Below are 17,363 nucleotides of genomic sequence, written 5' to 3'. Positions count from 1 at the left end.
TGAATGTGCCAAACTGTTGCAAGGGATTGGGGATTAGTTTGGAATTCACTGGCCTGGCTTGGCCTGTCTCTAAATCATTATTTGTAATCATGCACAGAGGAATTTGGCATCCTGTTAGCCAATCTGGCTAAACTTTTCAGGGTTATGCCTGCTGACCACTAATGATTCAATAACAGGAATCTCACTCTCTTCTCACAGATAACATATCTCACTCATGCCTGCATGGACCTCAAGTTGGGAGACAAGAGGATGGTGTTTGATCCTTGGTTAATGGGCCCTGCTTTTGCCCGAGGATGGTGGTTGCTACATGAGCCTCCATCTGATTGGCTGGAGAGGCTGTGCCAAGCAGACCTCATTTACATCAGTCACATGCACTCAGACCACCTGAGGTAATGAAGTCCTGAGCATTTAACCCCACAACAATGCTGCAGTGAGGGCATAGGGGCTGTCAGATTCTTCTGAAATCGCTGCTCCTGTTCAAGTAGGTTCAGTTGCAATAATAGAAGAAGACTACTAAATATTAATAATCACATTTGCATGGACATTTCAGTTTTCAAAGTGCTTTTACATTTTATACCATTGGGCATCTGAATAAGGAACTATGGTGGCAAGGAACTTAGGGATTGTTAACCTTCTCACTTCTCACATTCAGGTCATATGTTAGCCTGTGGTTTTTGTCATTTTTGTATCTTATACCTGAGGCAGACTCATTTTACAAAGCAAAGAGGCTTATTTAGTTTTAAGTTCCATGGTCTATGGGTGTTGCGTCAGAATTAGCTCAGCTCTGGTGCCAACCTCTCTGTGGAAGGGATCACATTAGTATGAGTGCATGCTGGGGTGAGAGAGCACACTGCTTCTCTGGAAGCCAGAGTACTACGTGGCACCAGCCTTACTCTCACCACACTCTTGAAAGAGTGAACTCAGTGTCCTCTGAGGACTATTTTAATATGTTCTGAGGATGACATCTCCAATGGCGTAGTGCCTCTCATAAGGACCTATCTTCTAAACATCCCACTAACTCTTCTTATGGCCACACTGAGGACCAAGCCTACAACACTGGAGCTCTTGGAGGACAAAACAAATCCAGACCACAGCAGACCACATGGTGCAAGTCTAGGTTTAATATTATCACAGATGATTTCTTTTGAAAACTCAGGATTTAGAGCAGGAATCAACACATATTTCTCACAGAGGCTTGGAATGAAACTGCTTCAGGCTTTGTAATTCTTACAGTGAATGTCACAGCTGCTGCTCTGCTGTCATAGCACAAGCCAGCCTTGGATGGATGGTCCCAAATGAGAATGAAGCTGAGTGTGCTCCAGGAAACTATGTCATCATGTCTGAACTTTGTTCTTTTCGTGTGTCACCAAACATCATTGTCCTGTTTTCTTCACAAACATTTAAAAATGCACAAACCATCCTTAAAAAATAAGGTTGTATGAAAGACAAGCAGCTGGTCAGATCCAGTTCACACACTGTGGTTTTCCAACTTCTGATATGTAAAAAGCTTCCTAGCATGGAACACCCAATTTACTAACCCTGACTCAACTCATCTAATTGTTTTATTGAGCCCAGAGACCGGAGCAATGTGATACTGATGATCTAACTGAAAATTCCCTAATCCAAGCAATGGACGAAGAGAAAGAACTTCTCTTTCTAAAGCAGTTGAGGACGGCCCAAAACCTTGGGACCCTGCACCCATGTGGGAGACCTGGAAGAGGCTCTAGGCTCCTGGCTTTGAATCAGTGCAGCTCCGGCCTTTGCGGCCGTTTGGGGAGTGAATCAATGAACAGAAGATCTTGCTCTGTCTCTCTTCCTCTGTATATCTGACTTTCAAAAAAAAAAAACTTAAAAAAAAAAAAGATATGTGGGGAATACAGGGAACACTGGACCAGCACATGCCACCATCACCAAGTGGGGTGGGGCAGGGGCTGAAGATTGCCTAGGGAGGGAGGTCTGGGTACATATTGGAGTGGGAGCAGTTGAGGGCATATTTGACACAGGAGGAATGACTTCTTGGGTTTTCCACGAACTGTGCCATTGCACTCAAGGTAGGCAAGGGAACTGAGATAGAATGGTTTAGAAGGGGGAAACCAGAGGGCATGTCTGCATCAGGCCAAGGCATTGGCCCACATGGGAGACCTGGGCTGGGCTAAAATATAGCATCACCTGCTGGATGCTGGCCCATACAAAACCCGGGACTGGGTCATGCCTGGCTGGACTAGTCCACAATACCTGCACACAGTGTCAGAGCAGGGGGTGTGCCACTTTCAGCTAGGTCACAGTACCCACCAGAACATGAGAGAACTGTATCTGGGGGCAGATTCTGAAGGGGACTTGTGGGCTCTGTTCTGTGGGACTGCAGCACCTGCCATTTGGCTGGTGTAGTGTAGGGGAGACCTGGCAGTGTTGATGGGCTGAATCAGGCTGGACCATAGAGCTCATCTGACAGGGACCCACTTGATGCCTGGAAGTCAAGGTTGCGGGTGGGCTGGGCAGGACCAGGCTGGAGCACCCATCAGCACATGCAATGGCCAGGACTAAGGCCAGATCATGCTAAACAGGGCCACTGTACTGCCAGCATGTGTAAAATCTAGGGCTGGGAGTAGGCACTGGCTGGTATGCATGAGGATGAGGTCTGTATTGAGCTGGCTGGGCTCAGTCACAGCACCTGTTGGTTCATGTGAGATATGGGTCTGAGGTAGAACTGACCAGGCAGCTGCATATACTGGTATATGCATTGGCTGGTGTAGGTGACATACCAAACCTGACCCTGCAGTGACTGGCACACACAAGAGTCAAGTTTGAGGTCACCCCAGGCGAGGTTTCTTGGGGGTATTCCAACGAGACCACTGGACTCAGATCCTGAACATGGGAAAATCACAAGATGTGTCGTATGACCTTGGAGTGCATATATCAGGACTGGGTCTCCTCAGTTGCTGATACCTGTTAAATGGTCAGCATGCACAGACGCACATGGGGGACATGACAGCCAGCTCATCTAGGCTGGCAGAAGATGTTGACCGCCTCATCCAAGGATGAAAGGCAGAACAGGTTGGACTATCCTTCTGGCCAAGCTTTGCAGCAGTTCCTGGGTCTGTAGATATAGCTAATGAACCTTGGATTTTTTTCAACCATGGAATACAGAAACCAACAACTTCTCAGAACTAGCAAAACTACTCAAGTAACACTCTTGAGACACCTTTCCCTCATCAGGGTCTCTAAGACATGATCAGATTACTCTATCCCCAGGTACTACGTGGTTTGACAGCAAGGAGCGTCCCCATTTCCTCCTCCTCCCCTGTGGACACATGGGGGGAAAAGTGCTGAAACATTTGTCCCATCCATCTTTCTCCACACCTGACCAACCCCACCCTAATCAGAGGCTCACAAAGGGCATGCACCTCTCTCAACTATGTAAACAATATTAAAAAGAAAAAATTTTTTAAAAAATCGTTGATTTTGGATCTTTTATCTATGGGACAGAATACCTACTGACTTGATTTAGCCCTCAGTTATTTACATTTATTACTCATATTTCTATCACCCCAATAGTAGATTAATAGCTCTTATGTAATTATATAATGACTACTACATAAATGAATGTTGGTTTATTGTGTAAATGTATTCAAAATATTTGGATGATTGATTATGTAGTGGATTGGGATTAGTATAAATGTTAAGTACAGTTTTCCCCTACATTAAATTTATATATATATATATATATATATATAGAGAGAGAGAGAGAGAGAGAGAGAGAGAAAGGGAAAGAGAGAGATTCCATCCACTAGTTCACTCCCTGAATGGCCACAATGACTGGGGTCGAACCAGAGTGAGGCCAGGAGCTTGGAACTCCATCTGGGGCTCTCATTGGGTAGCTGGAGGCCAGGTACTTGGGCCACCTTTGGCTTTCCCAGACACAGTTTCAGGGAGCCGGATAAAAAGTGGAATAGCCAGAACTGGAACCAGTGATCATATGGAATGTCAGCATTGTAGGCAGCGACTTAACCTACTATACCACAATGCTAGTTCCTATTCTGACTCTTTCCTGTAGCTGCCGGTCTTCATGTCATCTTACTATGCCCCCTTCTCTTCTTTTACTAGGAGATGATGTTTGAGGAATGAGAAATGAAGACTATAAGCCACTTCATTTTCCAGTTGATATTTCCTATGCTCGACCTTCTGTTACTCTTTTCTTATTCAAAGCAGCATCTTTGTGGAAGATAGCACTTGTACATCTGGTTGACCTGCTTGTTATATGGCATTTTTTTTCTGGCAGTAAAGAGGAACCTCCTTACGCTCCCCTCAGCATTATAGTCAACGATGAGCAGAAAGTCTTTTCTGAACTCCAGAATCTGATTCTCTGATTCTTTGCTTTTCAGTCAACTTGGTGGCACAGGAAGCAAATCGCACCTTCTTCCAGATTGTGTTTTCTTTCATCTTTCAATTATTCCATCTTTCTGATTGTAGTTACCCTACACTGAAGAAGCTTTCAGAAAGAAGACCAGATGTTCCCATTTATGTTGGAAACACAGAAAGACCTGTATTTTGGAATCTGAATCAGAGTGGTGTCCAGTTGACTAATATCAATGTTGTACCATTTGGAATATGGCAGCAGGTGAGAGGTCTGCCTTACCACACTTTTTTGGTATGCTTTGGGGGTGAATTTTAAGTGCAGAGTCACTGTACGATTAAGAGAAAAAATGACCAGTGCTGTCTGAACATGGACCAGGTAAATATCACTGTTATTTAAGCTTTCAATGTTAGACACAACTACCCTTAGTGAAAGATGGTGTTCTTTTTTTTTTTTTCTTAGCAGCAGTTGTAACTTTATAAAGCAGGCTAATACCTCCAGCTCTGAATAAAGAGACTTCAACAGATTAAAGATCTATTGGCCAGTCTTTCCAAAACAGACAGTGATCTCCTCACATGCTTAATTGAAAGCCAAACTGACACACACAGTTGTTGATTTTATTGTTGAATTCCAGGTAGACAAAAATCTTCGATTCATGATCTTGATGGATGGCATTCATCCTGAGATGGACACTTGCATTATTGTGGAGTACAAAGGTACTTTCTTACCCTCCCAGAAAATGAAAAATGAAAAATAATCTTGGTAGGAAAGATAGGAATTGCTATATGAAATTTCATCCTGTGTTCATCTTCTTCCAACTTCATTTCGGGACTATTGGGTACAGTATGTTCTTGTCCAAGAAAACTGAGCTATCATTCAATACTCTTTCCAGAGAATAAATTATCAATTATGTAGCAACAAGTTCAGATTGCTTTTTCATAAGGCAAAAAATATTTTTACCTATTTAATTTATTCAATACTACCTTTATGAAATAAACAAATGCCTTAGTTATTTTCTTCTTGAAATACTGTGCAATCTGATCATATGCTTTTGCTTTTGATATGAGAACATGGTCTTACTGCCAAACAATCCTTGTAATAGGAACTTTTCCTAGACTTTTAGAAAGGGATGGGGATTTGTGTTGATTCCATGATTTTCCTTTGGATTTTTTAGGCTCAATATTTGGAGACAAAGGGTTGAGGAAAACAGTCAGGTTATGATGTTAAGTGGGTTCAAGTTAGTTTTCTTCATGAGATACCTGGAGTCCACTGAGTCAAAGGAACTTATTATTTGTATGGTATGTTGCAAATAATTTACTGCTGAAAAGTATATACTACTAAAAAATCTTAGTTTTTGAAATCTCACTCTTTGTTTTTCCTTAGACCTTGATTATTCTATAAGCAAATAAGTCAAATTAAACAGATGGTTCATAGAGGATTTGCTTGCCTGGGAACCCAGACTATGGCTTCATGATTTAATCCTCAGTACTTGGGCCATTTTTTTTCTCCTCAGGCCACAAAATACTGAATACAGTGGACTGCACCAGACCCAATGGAGGAAGGCTGCCTGAAAAAGTAGCTCTAATGATGAGTGATTTTGCAGGAGGAGCATCAGGCTTTCCAATGACTTTCAGTGGTGGAAAGTTTACTGGTAATATTTCAATTTTTTTTTAAGTTTCATCTTACTAAAAGAGAGAGGATGAGGAAGGAGAAAGAAGAGAGAAAGAAAGAAAAGAGAACGAGAGGGAGAGGAGAGTAAGAGAGAGAGAAAGAGAGATTTTCCATCTGCTAGTTACTCCCTAAATACCCTAAATGCCTTCCAACAAACAGGGCTGAAACCAGGAGCCTAGAACTCCACCTTTATGGGTCACAGAGGCACAAACACTTGAGTCATCATTTGATGCCTTCTAGGCTACATTAGCAGGAAGCAGGTTTGGAAGTAAAGGAGCTGGAACCCAAACTGACACCACAATATGGAATGCAGGCTTCACAAGCAGTGACTTAACTTACTATGCTACAACATCTGTCCCTGAAAGTATTTTATGTCAAAGAAATATGAAGTATCAAGCATAACGCTTGGCTCAATACTTGGAGAATAAGTACAAAGACAACTGAGACATGGTCCTTCTCACAAGAAACTTAGACTCTTGGTGCGAACCAGGCTTGTAAGTTGGACGTATTATGAAAAACAGTCCTCAGTTCAAAATATAATAGGGCAATATCTTAGGAGCCAACAGGACAAGTCATTTGGATTTATGGGAAGACCAGGAAGGGTATGAAATTGGGAATCCAGGCTTCAATGCTCAAGGCATGTAGTCCAAAATGGGCTATATGCAACTCACCGAGGGCACATCTTGTTGGTCCTGTTGAGTGCTCACACCAGTTTGCTTTTCTGTGCTGTCTGAGCAGCAAAGACTCTAATCCAAAGTTTGTCATTTCAGAGGAATGGAAAGCCCAGTTCATTAAAACAGAAAGGAAGAAGCTCCTGAATTACAAGGCTCAGCTGGTGAAGGACCTGCAACCCCGAATTTATTGTCCCTTTGCTGGATATTTTGTGGAATCCCACCCATCAGACAAGTATGACTTACATTTTGGTATCTTTAAATGCAAATTGGTGTATGCCAGTCTGGGTGCCTCTGCTATGAATGCAATGTGAAGTGAAAATGAAAGGGATGTGGGGGCATCAAGACCTTTCTAGCAAGCTGCCAGAGAATGGAGGGTGTGAATGAAGGCCACACTTGATACTCAGAGTTAACTCAGAAAAAGACTCTTTGAAAGGGCCCCAGGAGAGAGAAAGGCAAATGACATTTAGTAAGTGTGTGCCAGGAAGTAAACTGAGGACTTTTAATCAAATCATCCTGTATTAATCACAATGACAGGGAGGAAAATGGTTTAAAACCTTTTCTTCAGATGGGCTCAGGCAGAGGCATGGATTCACCTTGTTGAGAATATTGGAGGTGAGGAACTGGGCCCTGGTGTGCAGAGTTCCTGAGCTCTTTCACTGTGCCTCATTGCATCCCAGAATAGAATGGTGTTGTAGCACCCGTAATGTGGGTGTCTGCTGTAATTTCTCTTGCAGCAATGTAACTTCTATAAATGATGTGAATCATCACCAACTGAAGAACAGTTGGAAGAAGACAATGTGATGATTTTGATGATGTGCTCTTTACCAATGGCACTGGTCAAAGAAAGACATCTACGGTTGATTCCAATTCAAGGTTTTCTTGAAACAACAGAAATACTTGCCAAATATTCAGAAGCCCAAGATAAACTGTGCAGTACAGCCTACATTTTCTCATTGATATCACAATGTGCGTAGAAAAGCTCAGTCTGAAGCTCAAGTGAGGATTTGTAACATGAGATTATCTGTAGCCTGGTTATGCAGGTGTATGTGTTCTATTATTCTCCCACCGCTATTGTAACAAGCACCACCAATTGGATAATTTAGAACAACAAAATTGTATTGTTGTGCATTTGTAGATGCTAGATGTCAGAAGCATGAGATCAAGGTATGGACAGGGCTATGGTCCATGTACAAGTACCAGACAAGGTCTGTTCCAGACCCTTCTCCTAGACTCTAGAGCCTCAGATACCGATTAGCTTGTTGCTGGCCATCCCTACCTGGTACCTCTTCATGTGGCATTCTCCCTGGTTGTCTCTGTGTCCAGGCTATTTTTTCTTTCATATAAGGATACTAGTCATATTAACTCAGTACCCAGTCTAATGACTTCACTGCACCTGATAATCTCCATGAAGATCCTATCTCCACAAAAGGTCACATGCTGTGGTCCTGGCTGTTTGTCTTCTAAGAGGTGTTTTTTCAGGGGAACATATTTAAATTCGTATCAAGTAATTTTTGGTTAAAAGTTGAACTTTTCATAATGTAAATCAATGGTAATGAAATTACCCATTTAAAAAATCAGGAGATAGAAGATTTTATTTTAAATTGATAGCACTGAGCTAACTGAAGAATTAAGGGAAAAATTTAGAGAATGTTTTGTAAGTATGATAATTTAAAGTTGATTTTCAATTTAAGTAATACTCTTTTGAATTCAATATTAATATTGATGAGTCGACCTAAAATTTAGTGAAATTGCTAAATTTGGATAAAGTTTTGAAACTAAAATTTTACTTCAAAGTCAAATTAATTATTCTAAAAGAATGAACCAGTTTGTTGATGTTGATTTGAATATGACATGAAAAAGAATCTTTGCTCTTTTCTGTGACTTGATTCTGCTACTGGAAAATTTTAAATATAGTTGGAACTGGATCATGTGAATCTACTGTTTGATCTACACACTTTATGAAATCTAAAGATGATCAAATATTTTTATGCAAATTTATATCTGAATTAAAACATATTGGACATTGAAAATATACACTGAATTTCAAGAACTTGGTATGCAAAATAGGAGGTATAATCTCTCCCTTATAGTCTTTTCAGAGAAAATTTCAGAGAAAAAAACATATATTTATCATATACATCTGGATATTTTAAATTATATAAACATTTTGGAATGATAAACTAGTTAACATGCACTTTATATGATCATCGTTTTGTGATAAGAACATGTGATATCCACTCTCTTAACATCACAAAAGCTATCAATGAAGTAAAACTATTATTCAGCTATGTGGAGACCCTGGCAACTGGATCATTTTGGTTGTTGAAGTGGTGCTAGGTAGCAAAGTTTTCAATATAGCTAGTTTATTTCTCTATATGTAAAACTTGCATGAGGTTGATAAAATTGACTTCTTAAAAAAGAATATTAAGCTATAATGTATATTTCTTTGTTGCAGTGGAACCAGTTTTCAAAGTCCTAGAATCTGGTGCAACAACCTCACACCCCTACAGTCCATGAGGGAGGCTATAGCACAACACCGTGTTGTCCACTGAACTGTCCACTAAATGGCTCTGGGCAACGAAGGGTTAAGTGCATTTGTGACAGATTTATTCTGTGGCTGTTATATTGCTCCTTACTATAATGGGCATTTACAGGCAGTCTTTTTTTTATTTTTAATTTATTTTCTGTTTTTAATCACCGAAGAAACTAAAATCCAGAAATTGACTCAGTGACACATTCTTGTATCAGGCTGGAGTCCGTACACATGAACTGGGTTCCAAGAAAGTTGGCTGGGGAAAGTCTGTGAGACATTTCATGGATGACGAATTTCTAGACTAAAGTCATGTTAACGATTTTAGTAGATTCTCTTACATTGTAAATGTGTAGGAACTTTGCTTTTTTAAAGATTTCTTAATTACATTCTCTATAAACAAGTTCAAAATTCTTGAAATGAAAACAGTTGTTAAACATTAAACTAATATTAAAACCAATTTTCTCTTTAGTTTTGGTTCTGTATGAAAATGGTGAAAGCTTTGAAGATGGAACTGACATTGGCACCACCTCCCAAAAAGGAGGAATAGAAGTTGGCAGCATGAACCTTGCCAGTTTGGTTGAGTCTGGTTGATATCTTATGAAGGAAGTTTAGGTTTTTGTTTTAGCAGATGGTTTCCTAAGATAACATTAAAAGTGTCCAAGATACAATTCAAAATTATTCAAAAGGCAACAACTGGTAAACATAAGATGACAGGTATGTTGGACTCAGAAAAATAGAATTAACGAGATTGCTTAGGCGAGCTCTAATGGCCGTACTCTTGAAATGAATGCAATAGGAAAAGGCACAACAGAGAAAGGTACAAGAAGAACCAAGTGGGGGTTTCAGAACTGAAAGATACACAAATATGGGAAAAAAAAAAGTCATGGATAGATTCAAATTCATAATGGAATTGAAGAAGTAAGTTAACCTGCGGATAGCTTATTAGATATCAGAATTATAAGGAGGAGGAAAATATAATTAAACAAGAACACAGTTTCTAAGGTGTGTGGCACAATACTGAAAGGTTTCATAATCATGTCATTGGAGGCTCAAAAAAAAAACATGGAAAATGTGATGAATAACTGACACCTTCCCAAATTTGTCAAATACCATAAGCTTAGATTCTAGAAGAAAACCTCAGTGTAAATTCAAACAAGTGCCACTTACACACCTCAAAATAAGATCGCTGACAACTAAAGATAAAAATAATTGTCAAACTAGCCAGATTAAAAAAAAATACATTGCATACCTGATACCATTAAATAAGTGAATTTTAAATTGGAACACACAGACTAGATAGTGTTAGAGACCAGGAGTTGAGTAAGCATTTGACCACAAAGGGGGAATTTGAGGAAGTATTGAAGGTGGTGAACTAACTGTCAAATAAACTGTGGTAGTTACATGAATCTATACATTTTATTCATGCACAAAACTCATAGAATTTTACCTCTCAAAAAAAAAAGACAAAAGCAAAAGCAATGATTCTACCTAAATTTAAAAGATTGAGGAACGAAAGAAGGCTGATTGATTATTAAGGAGCAGCTTAGGCTATAATAGTTATAACAAGAGTGTTCAAGTTGTGTTTTTGATATATTCAAGTTAAGTGACATGCACCTTTTATAGAATTTATAAGCTGGAAAAAAAACATATATACCACATGTGTATTCATTTTATATTTGGAGTGTTAGTTTTTTTTTTAACAAAAAGATTTATTTTTACCTTTTTTTAAATTGGAAAGTCAGATATACAGAGGGGAGGAGAGACAGAAGGAAGATCTTCCATGCAATGATTCATTCCCCAAATGGGTGCAACAGCTGGAGCTGTGCCATCTGAAGCCAGGATCCAGGATCCTCTTCCAGGTCTCCCACGTGAGTTCAGGGTCCCAAGGCTTTTGGCTGTCCTCCACTGCTTTCCCAGGCCATGGCAGGGAGCTGAATGGAAAGTGGGCCGCTGGGATATGAACCAGCGCCCATATGGGATCCTGGAGCATGCAAGCTGAGGACTTTAGCCACTAGGCTACCACGCCAGGCCCTGGCATGTTAGTTTTATCGTTTTAAATGCTAACCATAATCCTGCTCACTTTTGTGAGGTTCTGTTAATTACGTGTAGAATTTATTTGGCTTTAAGCAAACACAGTGACTCAGTCCCTTATCTACAATGTTTTTCTGAAGAAGTGTCACGAACTTTGCAAAGAGCCACAGGATAATACAATTACTATAATTGTCGCATGAATAGAGGTAGTAGACAGGGAATGTGTCATCCAACATGTCTCCGCACTTCTTTAGATTTACTGAGTAATAAAGAAAGCAGCCTATGAGGTAAATTTTCATGATAAAAAAAGGTGTGTAGGGATGGTCCTTGACGTCTTGCTGTCTGGAGCCAACAATGCAGTGGTATGGGCAGCATTCATAGAATTTAGATTCTGGTTCAAGCATGATTCATTGGGACCAGTTATTTGACTTCTGTGGACTTTGTCCCCTCCATATGTCGCATCCTGTCTATCTGAGGCTGTTCTTCCAAACTTATCTGCCCTGTTTGTTCTATGTGCCCTGTTGATGATGTGTTCCATTTGTTTTTAGATTTATTTTATTTTTATTGGAAAGGCGGATATACAGAGAGGAGAGACAGAGAGGAAGATCTTCCGCCCGATGATTCACTCCCCAAGTGAGCGCAATGGGCCGATGCTATGCCGATCCGAAGCCAGGAGCCTCTTAAGGGTCTCCCACGCGGGTGCAGGGTCCCAAAGCTTTGGGCTGTCCTCGACTGCTTTCCCGGGCCACAGGCAGGGAGCTGGAAGGGAAGCGGGGCTACTGGGATAGAACCGGCGCCCATATGGGATCCCGGGTGTGCAAGGCGAGGACTTAACCACTTGCGCCACCGCGCCGGGCCCGATGTGTTCCATTTTTAAACTTCTTATTTACATTATTTGCTGTCTTGTATCTCCCAAATGGTTCCACAAAGATTGGTCTAAGGTGAAAAACTCATTTCTTCTCATCCATACTGTTCATTAGCCCTTAATTCACTTATCATTTACTGAGCAACACTGCACTGGACCCTGGGGCACTAGAAAGGAAATGATTGTTCTCAGAGTTATGGACCACCAGAAGAGGTGTGTTATACAGAATGATGAGTGTTAGGGTGGACAAGAGGATGCAATCAGGGCTGAGACTGAGTGAATGAAAGCTGAAAAGTAAGAATATAAAGATGCTCAGAGTTTAGGGCAGCTGTGAGGGGAAGGTGGACCATGGGCGGCCACATCCTGGATTTTATTCTGAAGGGATGCCAAGTCTGATAAAGAGCGTAGAGCGGGACAGAGATGGAATCAGGTGTGAGCTGGAGAGATTGATCTATGTGGTAGAAAAGAAAAGGGGATGTTGTTCCTGGTATTTTGAAAATCCAGGTAACCTAAGAAGGAATGATGACAGATGGAGGATGAGAATTTAGACAGAAGAAATATTAACTAGACTGGACTTCAAGGACTTAGAGAAAAGGTAGATGTGTGAAGGGGCTGTGGTGTGCTGGGTTAAGTCACTGCTAGTCACACTGCCATCCTATACTGGAGGCTAACCTGCTGCAGGTCCAGCTCCCTGCAGGTGCTCCCAGGAAGGGAGTGGAAGTGCTTGGGTTTCTGCCAGCCCTGTGGTGGAAAATCTGGATGGAGTGGTTTTTAAGTTAAATCAGTATTTTTAAAAAGAAAAGAAAAAAAAAACAGCAAAGAAAAAGAAGTGAAGTTACTAGGTGGGTTACTTGATCACGGAATGTGATGCCGCTTTGCTAGGCTACTGAAAGCCATACTTCTCTGTGTGTCAATCACCAGCATGTGTTGCCCTCAGTCCCTGCAGTGCCCCCTCAGAGTGCCCCAATAACATCCAGATATTGGTTTTATTATGATTTCAGGGACAGACAAAAAGGAGACGTGAAGGAGCCATGGAGCATTGTGAACAACATGACAGGCTTCAGGAAGCGTAATGGCTAATGACGTCATTTAGCAAGGGAAGCCAGGGGCTTGATGACCAGTCAGTGAGCCCATTTGAGACAAAAGGTAGCAGGAAGATTAAAAAAAAAAAAAGAGGGGGCTGGCACATTCTAGAGAATGCAACTTAGACAGGGAAGGAGGTCCCTGTGGGTGCAGGGCAATGCCTTCACAAGTCCCCAGGAACTGATCCTAACAGCATCAGAGTGTGTGTCACCTTTGTGATATAGGAATACAAATCCTCAGATACAAACATGCGGTCTGTGTCTAACTCCTTAAAAAACCAAGTCTTGCTTACCAAGGTTTAGTTCAAGAAACTCAAATTCCCTCTGATAGTCCTGTCAGTCTGGACAACCCAGGTGAATTTCAATAACAAATTCTTTGTCTCTGATTTTCCCTTTTTCTCTTTTATATTACCACCACCAGCATCTTGCAATATGGTATTGAAACCAGTGAGTTACAGTTTTTGAGAAAGACTGCTTTGGAATTAGATTGGAGAGATGGCCAGCTCTGATCAACAGTGCAACTCAAAACTAGATTTTAGGATTAATTAGCACTAGGGATGGATGTGTGTGTGTGTGTGTGTGTGTGTGTGTATAATTCTAACGAGTTTAAATTCAGTCATTTCAATGTTTACTCCCATAGTTGGGGAGAAGCCCCTCTTTGTGGGTCTTGCAAAGGCCAAGCCTGCTGTGCCCACTTACGTGGCTGGAGGCTGGAGGGAGCTAGAGCAGGACTGTGGTTTGGCCTTTAAGCAAGTTTTCTGATCTCTCCTTAGCCTTAGCTTCTTTCTCTATAAAGTGAGAAAATAATAATAATGGCCCTTTCATGGGATCACTGTGAAAGGAAAGTAGCTGGTTTATATTAAGCACTTAGCATAATACCTGTCAAACAGTATTTATTATTAAACACAAGAGTGAAGTTCTTGCCTTTTTGTAAGTCTTTAGTATTCAAATGCAATGCCCAATATCATGATTGTACTTAAAAGTGAAGTATGACTTCTTTGACTAATAATTCCCCCTTACCTAGGGACATTAGCCAAGCATAGTCCTTAGTAGAGGGGGATGGAGAAATGGGAATGTAGAGAAGTTGAAAAAGTCTGTCACAGTTCTAATCAGACCATGCATCTAAGAATAAGCTTGCTTATATGGAAATACTCTTTTCTCAGGTATATTAAGGATACAAACATCAAAAATGACCCAAATGAACTCAACAATCTTATCAAGAAAAACTCTAATGTGGTAACATGGACCCCACGACCTGGTGCCATCCTGGATCTGGGAAGGGTGCTAAAGGACCCAACAGACAGGTTTGCTTTGAGTGTTTATAGAGGGCAATCGTGTTTTTGAGTGTTTTTTTTAATGGTAGGAGGAAGTAAAAGGATTCCATGATATCTTGATACTTTCCTACTTTGTAGTAATATTAAATTTTTGTTGACTAGCACATTAAGCTTTTGTGTAATAAAATCTGTAGATTACTTTTTTCTTTATTAGGAGTTGGGTGTGAAAATTCTTTCCTATTTAAGATTATTTTTATCTGAAAGGCAAAGTTAACAGAGATAGTAGGAGAAAGAGAGAGATCTTCCATCTGCTGGTTCACTCCCAAATGGTTGCAACAGCTGGGGCTGGGCCAAGCCAAAGACAGGAACATGAATCTTCATCAGATCTCCTAGATAGATGCATGAGTCCCTGCGTTTGGATTATCTTCTGCTGCTTCCCTACATGTACTATCAAGGAACTTGATTGGAAGTGGAACAGTTAGAACTGTTCAAATGGAATGCCAGTATTGTAGGTGGGAGCTTGCTACCCTGTACCATACTGTCAACGTCTATAAAGCACTTACAGATCATGTCCCATTCCATTACCAAGACTCAGAATTCCATGTTTCATGAAAGGATCTTATCTTTACATGGGATAAACAGAGCACAAAAAGCTTCATTACCCAGATTGCTAACTGGGTTCAAGAAAAAAATTGGCCTGTATCTGACAGTTGAGGTTTGGATGGACTGAAGTAATTCACTTGTTCAACCAGTATTCATCGAGCACCTGCTTAGTGCCAGGTTGTGGTTGCTGCTTTCAACAAATTCGTTCTAAGCAAGGTAGGCAAACAGCCATAGGGTCAACTAGGCCCAGCTCCATTCAACATTCCCATGATTTAGTTATTTGAACATAAAGCATCCAAGTGAGTTGTGTTTTAATTTTTTTTCTCAGATATAAACTTTATTCTCCGAAACAATTCTGTGAAACCCATCATGCTAGATGATTGGCAAGTGCTTCTTTTATTTAGATCATGGTGGGGCCTCTGATACATTTTGTGGGACTTGGAATTTTCTGAGCAGCATCAAAGTCACTGGGGTGATTGTTGCCAGTTAGGTGTTCATCTTCATTGTCTGTCTCTTTGTTATTATGCCATCTTTGTGTCTTTAAGCAAGGGAATCATTGAGCCTCCAGAGGGGACAAAAATTTACAAGGATTCCTGGGATTTTGGACCATATCTGGACATCTTGAATGCTGCTGTAGGAGATGAAATTTTTCTTCATTCATCCTGGATAAAGGAATACTTCACTTGGGCTGGTTTTAAGAATTATAACCTCGTGATCAGGGTATGCTATTATATATTATTTGGTTTTGCTTTCTTGTATTAGAGAAATATATGAAAAGCTCTTTTCTTATTTATTTCTCATAAATATTACATTAAGTACTCCAAGTGCCCAATAAAGATATTTTTATAACGTGGTCAACAACCCCTCCTTTAAAAAATGCACTTGTTTTTATTGTAAAGGCGAATTTACAGAGTGAAGGAGAGACAGAGAGAAAGATCTTTCATCCACCAGTTATTGCCCATGTGGTCACAATGGCTGGAGCTGAGCCAATGTGAAGCTAGGAGCCAGGAGCTTCTTCCAGGTCTCCCACATGGGTGCGGGGTCCTAAGCTTTTGGGTCACCCTCTATTGCTTTCCCAGATCACAAGCAGGGAGCTGGATGGGAAGCAGAGCAACTGGGACATGAACCGGTGCCCATATAGGATCCTGGGTGTGTGCAAGGCGAGGATTCAGCCACTGGGCCATTATACCAGGCTCAACAATCCCTCCTTGAACCCTGAGGGAACATCAGGGCTAGAAGGTGAGAGTCAGCCAGATGGGAGTCAGCCAATGAGAGTCCACCAAAATAGGAGGTGGTGACCTGGGACCAGGTGAGATGGAGGCAAGTGTCCCTATCTTTAGCTAGTGGACGAAGTGCTCAGACCAATAGAAGGGTCTAAATGAGGAACATAGATCAACCACAACACATATGCTAGGAGCCAGAAGCTGAAAGTCCAGTGCTGGAGAGATAACAAAAGCAAATAGAACAAACAGAGGATATGAGAAAAAGGGAGGCCTGGGCTGGACCAGTCGTAACTGCAACGTTGGTAAACAACCAGCCACCCCTGCATATGTATTTCAATGACCTAAGGATGTACAGGGAAGCAGGGTTTAGGGATAATCAGAAATGGGCACACACAATACCCCAAGTTAACCTTCTGACCTCTGAATACTAATCCAGGAAACATGTGCGATTCTGCCAAAATAGTGAATTCCCATACCTGGGAGTCAAAGCCGATCTGTGACAAAATTGTTACTGTCAGTAAGGAAATCAGTAAGAGCAAGGGAATACATGTTGGGACAAAGATATGCACTCTGTTTTCTTGGGATAGATTTATTATTCCAGGATTAGCTTTTCTCTTCCCTCTCTCTCTCTCTCTCTTTTTTTTTTTTTTTTTTTTTTTAGCATCAGAGCAGTCTTCTGTTGAAATAAAAGCACACTGATATAAGACTTTTTAAAAAGTCCTCAGTTGGCAAAATTAGGTGTTGGTCCCTATATGAATTCCTAGGCATCTTTAGGAAATAGTCTTTGAAGACCAAATACTTGAGAAATACTTGTCCAAATTACAATTTTAAGTAGACAATTAGTATGAAAATCAGAAAAACCTCTAGAATTTTCAATGAAGCTATTTAATTGCTATATGCTAATATTTTTAAAAGTTATGGAAAATGAATTGAAAAGATGAGTTCACTTTCAGGTAACTATTTTTGAAAGCCATATATAATTTGTAAAATAATACATATTCCACGAGCTTTTTGAGTTCACATTTTTATTCTTCACCTGCAAACTAAAGGCAA

The 17,363-nt window shown here is 40.6% G+C and overlaps 1 protein-coding gene across 12 annotated transcripts in view; it reads left to right on the top strand.

Annotated features, from left to right (window-relative positions):
- Positions 1 to 17,363, top strand: part of LOC121147703 (cytidine monophosphate-N-acetylneuraminic acid hydroxylase-like) — a 100,153-nt gene that overhangs the window by 71,636 nt on the left and 11,154 nt on the right. For all 12 annotated transcript variants that reach the window (XM_040967609.1, XM_040967610.1, XM_040967607.1 and 9 more), the window contains 7 exons: positions 199 to 389; positions 4,471 to 4,618; positions 4,989 to 5,070; positions 5,868 to 6,005; positions 6,796 to 6,931; positions 14,374 to 14,514; positions 15,633 to 15,807. In XM_040967609.1, the coding sequence (XP_040823543.1) occupies positions 199 to 389; positions 4,471 to 4,618; positions 4,989 to 5,070; positions 5,868 to 6,005; positions 6,796 to 6,931; positions 14,374 to 14,514; positions 15,633 to 15,807 (1,011 nt within the window). The remainder of the gene's footprint in view (positions 1 to 198; positions 390 to 4,470; positions 4,619 to 4,988; positions 5,071 to 5,867; positions 6,006 to 6,795; positions 6,932 to 14,373; positions 14,515 to 15,632; positions 15,808 to 17,363) is intronic.

Source organism: Ochotona curzoniae, unplaced genomic scaffold (assembly GCF_017591425.1).
Source record: "Ochotona curzoniae isolate NIBS_2020 unplaced genomic scaffold, NIBS_Ocur_1.0 scaffold_461, whole genome shotgun sequence".
In the NCBI taxonomy this organism is placed as follows: Eukaryota; Metazoa; Chordata; class Mammalia; order Lagomorpha; family Ochotonidae; genus Ochotona; species Ochotona curzoniae.
Note: the sequence above shows the minus strand (reverse complement) of the source record. Positions and strands in the feature narration are given on the sequence as shown.